The following is a 7,057-nucleotide window of genomic DNA, read 5'->3' on the forward strand; positions in this document are numbered from 1 at the left end:
CCAAAAATGAGCTCGATCTGTCAGACAGTTCGTTTACGGCAGCTGTTGAAACCAGTTCACCTCAGTAGTGCGTTGCGAAATGTCTTCGACGGTCGTACGACCGTCCTGGAAGGCTTTGTACCACTCATAAACTTGAGTTTTCGATAAAACTGATTCCCCATAAGCCTTTTGTAGCATTCGCAACGATTCTGCACACGAAATTTCGTTCGAAACACAAAATTTGATGCAAACTCTTTGTTCAATATTTTTTTCCATTGTTTTTTTCGCAACGCCCTACTGAGGTGAACTGGTTTCAACAGCTGCCGTAAACGAACTGTCTGACAGATCGCGCTCATTTTTGGCATAGTAATTAAGGACAGTGCTGCCAAACTACATAAACTTAAAATATCGAAAAATATACAGCGCGCGAATTTTAAATGAGAATTTCCGAAAACTTTTCGGTCTTAATGTATGTCAATATATGCAGTATTGTAAAATAATCAGAAACTTTTCAAAACTATTTTATTTAATAATTTATGAATTAATTAATTAATCACTTTTTGTCAATATAACTCATACTGACAACGAAAATAATCAAAAGTAAACAACTTAAAGTAGAAAATTGAAAAAATTGAAAAATATACTTAAAGATCATAAAATTTACAATTACTCTTAAGTAAATAAATAAACAAATTTGCAAATTTGAAACTTCATTTCATTTACTGCAATGCAATTTAACTAATAAATATTTAACGAGTTTGTCCATAAGTGTACGTAGTACGTACTGGTTACTCAGTTGACTTGCGGCTAAGTTTCCATGTACATGAAGATTGCGTACAATCAAGCAAACTAACTGACAACTGCAATTTAAAATTTTCCGCTTAACACTTAACAATTATCATTAAGTACACATAAAGTTTATTGAATTAGCCAAATGCTCGCATGCTCACCGGTCATAGATACGAGCACACACACACATTTACTCGCCGCCAAGCCAAACCTGTACAATGCACAATGTACACTGTGCACTCATACTGGCAAGTTTTTACGAGTAACCGGGCTAGTAACATAAGTACACTTAACACATACGTGTATTGAGTAGGCATGGCAGTTTTCCATCTTCTCGCTAACAGTCTAATGTTAAATTAAAGCTTGCTGTCTTTAGGCTATATAATAACATAAATACATACATACATACATGTTGGCCGAGACATGTACATATGTGAATGCACTTATGTGAGAGAGTGAGTATTGAAATATTTTATTTGTGCTGTAAAATATTAACGCTCATGTTAATCACTTCGTCGGGTTAAGTAGACAAAGTGTTTGCTTGCAGTTGGCACCGTAAGCGTGCGTAGTAGCTTCTGCTTCCACTCTTTCCTCAGTGCTGCTTTCTTCAGTGTCATAAGGAAGCGTTTAAATGATTCATAATTCATGCTTTTGAATATTTTTATTGACGGTTTTTTATTATTTTACCAAGTATTAACTGCAATAGATTTGAACTTGCAATTGAAATGGAAAACATTGCATAGTTACAATAGGAACCCACAAATTACAAATCTACACAATTAGCTTGACATGATATATATATACCTGTAATCCAATATTTCAGAAATTGATTTTTAACGTTCTCAAAACTTTATTCAATTTGTTTTAATTTGCTTAAAAAGTTTTAAGTTATTAACAAAAGTTTATGATATTTTTTTATATATTTTTTATATATTTTTTTAATCTGGCTGTAGGTCTCTTCTTATTAAATAATTCAACGTTTAATATTTTTTTTGATATACTTTATATTTCGACTCTCCTTGAGAGCCATCATCAGGACTACGATCTACTATAAGTTAATATTATTAAAATTACATATACGTCATCCTCTTTTTTCTGTCCTCTATATTGCAGTGCAAAAAATTTAAACGTTGAATTATTTAACAAGAAGGGACCTACAGCCAGATGATAATGAAATGATGAATCTAGTTTGAGATGTGGTTTCAAGAACTTGACAATTCGTAATTTCTAGTTTCATCTCATATTCATGACTCTGATATATAACTGATTTCATTCATTTTTATTTTTTTTAATTCTCATATCAGTGTAATTTAATTGGTGAAGTATTTTAAATTGAATAATCATTGAAAACGAAGTTAAGTACAAAAATGATTTTAATTAATTACAATTTTTTTAGTTTTAATAAAAAATATTTTAATAATATTATTTTTTTATGAATACTGTCATTGTTTAGGATCTGAATTTAAAAGTAAATTCGAACAAAGTAAAAAAATTCTAAATTCAAAAATGGCAACCCTATATCCAGTACCAATTAAGGATATTGACTACAAAACTGAAGTGAATTCCCTTGGATTTACACTTTATGAGGAAGCAGCTTTGCTGAACGCTTGGCGCTATGTGAAACAAAACATTCAATATCATTCTCATGAAATTTTTTTGAAGTGAATAATTTATAATTTAATTTTTAAATTCATTATAATTAAATTTTTTCCTTACTTTTTTAATCCAGTTTCTTTACAAAAAATGAACATTTTATTGGCCAATTTCGAGATCAAAATGGAAAACTTAATCTTGTAGTCTTATACAAGCACTCCAAGTCTGTATTATTTACCTTTACGTATTTAATAGAAAATGGGATACACGATGTAAGAAGAATGAATTTAATGCTCTCATACTGGTCTCGTGCACATTATGAAAATGGAGTACGTAGAAACGATATCATTGTAAGTTTGGATTAGCATTATTTCTTCTTGATCTTTCAAATAATATATATTTTTAGCTACTCTGTGATGCAGTTTTATCGCATATAGTAGAAGCGCTTGGCTGTAAGTGCACCACAACAATTAAGGGAGCACTGGATAAAATAATTCTTATACTTCTCGACGCATATCCTGAGATCTAAAATTAATTCAGACAACATCGCAAATAGTGGTTCAAAATTTATATTTCATTATATTTTCTTCACATTTCTAAATTATTGAAAGTAGTAGATAATAGACTGTTGTATATTTTTTTATATTTATATCATCATTATTATTGGGGCAACGATCCTAGTTGAATCATGGCCTCCCGTTTTTATTCATGTTTTTGTATGTTTATATATTTATATATTTTTATATATATATATTTATATATTTATATATTTTTATATTTATATATTTATACTTTTACAATACTATAAACTGTGGAATAAGCTGATTTATTTCCTGTTTCAATATGGAATATATTTGCAAATTAGAAATGGATTGTATAGACACAATTCGGTATAAAAACCGAATAGCAATAATAATAACAAAATATCCGAAACTTTGTCGCGCAACAAACACAAATCAGAATGCATTGTATGGCTAGTAACATCATAAAGTTTAACCCTATATCTTCCATTACCACGAATTCCAATTTGCCAAAGTTTTAACTATTAATTTCCATGGTAATTTGTAATCTATAATTTTCAATGGTAATCTATAAAGATAAGAATTTACGATTTATGTCACACCCACATCATTTTCAAAAAAGTACTGGCCAATTATACATCTAGCCCAAATACCACACCATGCATTTGATTTTTTGACAATGGTATTTCTGCGGCTATAGCTGAATTTCCTATTTAACTATCCCCAGATGCAACAATTTAATTTTACCCATTTACTCGTTCATCCAACCGTTCTATTAAAATAGAAAAATGATCCAGTTTTTTCGTTTAAGTATTTCAAATTCTTTTATATAGTTAGATCTTATGCACCTTATGCACTTATCTTATGTAGCACCAAGAGTGTACTTGTTACTTGGGTCATAGAAGAAAGAAGTTAAATGTTGAAATTTTGAATTGGGCCTATATAATATATGTTATATGTAATAAAAACAGACAGATTTTCACAATATTCATTATAACCATCCGAAAATTATTTAGTCATAAACTTTTCTTTAATTTTAAAAAATCTTTGCAAATCTTTGCAAATTTTTATTGAAATAATTTTTCTGTACTTATACCTTTCAAGAATTTCTTTTACTCTCTGCTATTTGTACCTTGTCTCCATTATCACTTAAATTTTTAATCAAATTCAGTATAAAAATAAAACTCTGCACTTTCCTTAGCTCCTCAATATTACTTCCTCATTTAACTGGAAAGCGAAATAAATCGAATGGCTGGTCGTCTGCACCTTGCCCACAATATGGGTATCAACATAAATAACCGCTTACCTCATTTATATGTGAATGTCAATTTATAAAAGGCTTAATTAAGTGATTAAATACGCAAACATGTATGCATGCTAAATATTATCACAAATTAATAACGTAATATAAATTAAAAGTTATTAAAACGAAGTAAAGACACTGAAAATAATAAAAATGCGAATTCGACTGCAGAAAACAGAGGCCATCCATCCAAGCCCGTTGCCAAGTGCCGGCATACGCGGCTCTGGGTTTATAACGGCGTAACTTTTGCGACTTTTCTTTCCAGGAACAAATGTTGTTCTGCATTTTAATGCTGCTTTAATGCAGAACCTACCACTTCTGCTGCTCTCAGCCCATCAGTCTTGCTGCTTTATATGCTGAAGTCTCGTGTACGACTTTATGGATTGCATGATTATGTGTTGTTTCCCGCTAATAAATGTTTCTTAATGAATAAATCAAGCGGCGATAAAATCTCCTAAAAGGTTCATAAGAAACTCAAAACTAACAATATGAGACTTACCACAAAAGATGGTCATAAACGAGTAAGTATTTCAGAAATTCATTCAGAATAAGAAATTTAATTTCTGACGAAATGTTTGGAAATAAAAAATGTATATTACTATATATCAACATTTTGTATTTTATTAAATACTTTTGAAAATAACTTTTTGCCATATATGAAAATAGTTTTTTAAATTACACTAAACTGAGATATGTTTATCTAATGCTATTCTATTATACTCAAGAACCTTATAGTCCATACAGGTTAACAAGACGAATTAGTTTATTCGATTGAACTATCATATAAAAACTAATGAAGATTTGCTTGATTTATTAAAAAAAATATAGAGTAACTACAAATGGTTCTTCATATCAAGAAGTGGAATTTTATTTTCAAATTAAAATATTTTATTAACTTCTTATTTTGATTGAAATTAAAACAGTGTTCTCCATTCCTTCCTACTACATACTCGTATATTCCCTATCAAATTTGTTTTATTATGTATATTTGTATGCAACATCGCTAAATTAAACAGTAAATCGTATATATCATCACGATATATATGTATCATCGTTCATAAAAGTTGACTTTATTATCATTATTTTTAAGATCCATATTTATTTATATATTATTTTTATACATTTTACGTAGTTTTTCTCTCTTTATTTCTTTATTACTTTGATCCAATAATCAGCTCACGTGCCAGTACATTCTTGTTGTTGTTGGTGTTATAGTTTCATTAAATCTGAAAAGTTATAAAAGATGAATAAAAGAATGGAATGGAGTAGGTGAATAAGGGAGGGAGAAAGGTGGTAGTATTGATATAGCCCAGATCCAGGTAAAGGAAATTTGCTATCTGGGGGAGAATCATAAATCAGTAGTTTTCAGTTCTGTGTACATTTCAGTAAGAAAATATATAGGCGTAGTTGAGGAGTAGAGCTGCAGCTAAGGCACACATGGTAGTTAGATGTATTTACGCGTAAAAAGCAACAGTTTAGCACGTAGCTACATCCGGGCGTAAATTGGGCTAGGATATTTTTTGCTGCAAGAAGGAGGCTTTATTCACCTTCAGAGATTTCGATCGGTGAACTGTTGAGGACCTTTTTCTAAAACAACCGTGCTGTCAGAGAGAATATTTCTGACTGACAGACCTTATCCATATTGAAGCTCACTGCTCGTTCGAAGTGAGTGAAGTGTGGACTCTGGTTACTGTGGCGCCAGTCTATCTCACATAGCTATGGGGCGAAACTGGAACAACAGAGGCTGCAATAGATTACTTTATATGTGCTCAATAGAATTTCTTTATCTTCTTTCAAAGAACAGCCTGCGAACGCCTTTACAAAATTCGACTGCATAATTTAGGCGCATGTACGGTGAAATTCAGCATGCTGTCAACTACGGCACCCTCTGCCCTTTTACTTAAAGAAAAAAATCGTTTCTTATTTAACCATTGCAATTTAATGCTTTAAAAATATGATTGTTATGCGGAACTCTTGCAATTATACTTAAAGAACATTTATAATGACATAGATTGAATCATGATATATCGGGCCAATATTTTGAACTCTTTATGACTCTACGAGCCACTTAGCGGCAACTACTTTATACAAATCGTACTTAACAGAAACAATAAATATTAACAGTAATTAACAGGTACATTTCAGCGATTTCAATGTAAAAATTGCGATTTCAGAGTCCAATAACTCGAGAACCAACCCTTATCAACAAAACCTTTATAAAAATTTATCGTCAAATTCAAGCAACTTGTAAATCAAAACAACATTTCCTTTACTTTTAAATGGAAAAACAATTAAGTTTAGTTTCCAAAATATTTAATGTGTATTTCTTTATCAAACACTACCACGTTTAATATACCTTAAAATCATATTTTAGAAACTCCTTACCGCATTGCCAATAATATATTTTTATAGGCCTAAGTTTAAGCGCAATATATTTCCTTAAATATCTCAATGCGTTGGCGATAAATGTTGTTGTTATTGATGTGCAATAACATATTTCATGTTGCCATAATTTCATTTCATTTTAATCATTTTGAGTTCAGATACTTCTGTGCAGTTCACTGGACGGTGTTCGTCCATTACGTTTACTCGTGTACTTGTTGCACTATGTATCCTCCTACCTCTCACCACCAAGCCAAACTCCAATTCAATTCACTGACAATTCATAAATTTGCAGCTTAAATGCTGCACCAACTGTAGCACCAACAGCAGCAACTGCAGCAACTGCACCAGCAACAATAAAACAAAACAACAGTTGTTCCTTTACAATTCGCACTGCTACAAATATTTATTTCCATTTTGTTGTTATTGTACTTTTGTTTGAGATTTGTTATTGTTGTTGCTTTTTTGCTCTTTTGCTCTTTGGATCATT

General features: G+C 30.8%; 1 protein-coding gene across 1 annotated transcript; it reads left to right on the forward strand.

Annotated features, from left to right (window-relative positions):
- Positions 1 to 2,215: 2,215 nt before the first annotated feature.
- LOC119684563 lies at positions 2,216 to 3,066 on the forward strand. The gene is made up of 3 exons (XM_038098623.1): positions 2,216 to 2,429; positions 2,498 to 2,711; positions 2,768 to 3,066. The coding sequence occupies exons 1-3, from the start codon at positions 2,275 to 2,277 to the stop codon at positions 2,888 to 2,890; spliced, it is 492 nt and encodes a 163-aa protein (XP_037954551.1). The 5' UTR covers positions 2,216 to 2,274; the 3' UTR covers positions 2,891 to 3,066.
- Positions 3,067 to 7,057: the final 3,991 nt, after the last annotated feature.

This window comes from Teleopsis dalmanni, chromosome 2, assembly GCF_002237135.1.
Source record: "Teleopsis dalmanni isolate 2A chromosome 2, ASM223713v2, whole genome shotgun sequence".
In the NCBI taxonomy this organism is placed as follows: Eukaryota; Metazoa; Arthropoda; class Insecta; order Diptera; family Diopsidae; genus Teleopsis; species Teleopsis dalmanni.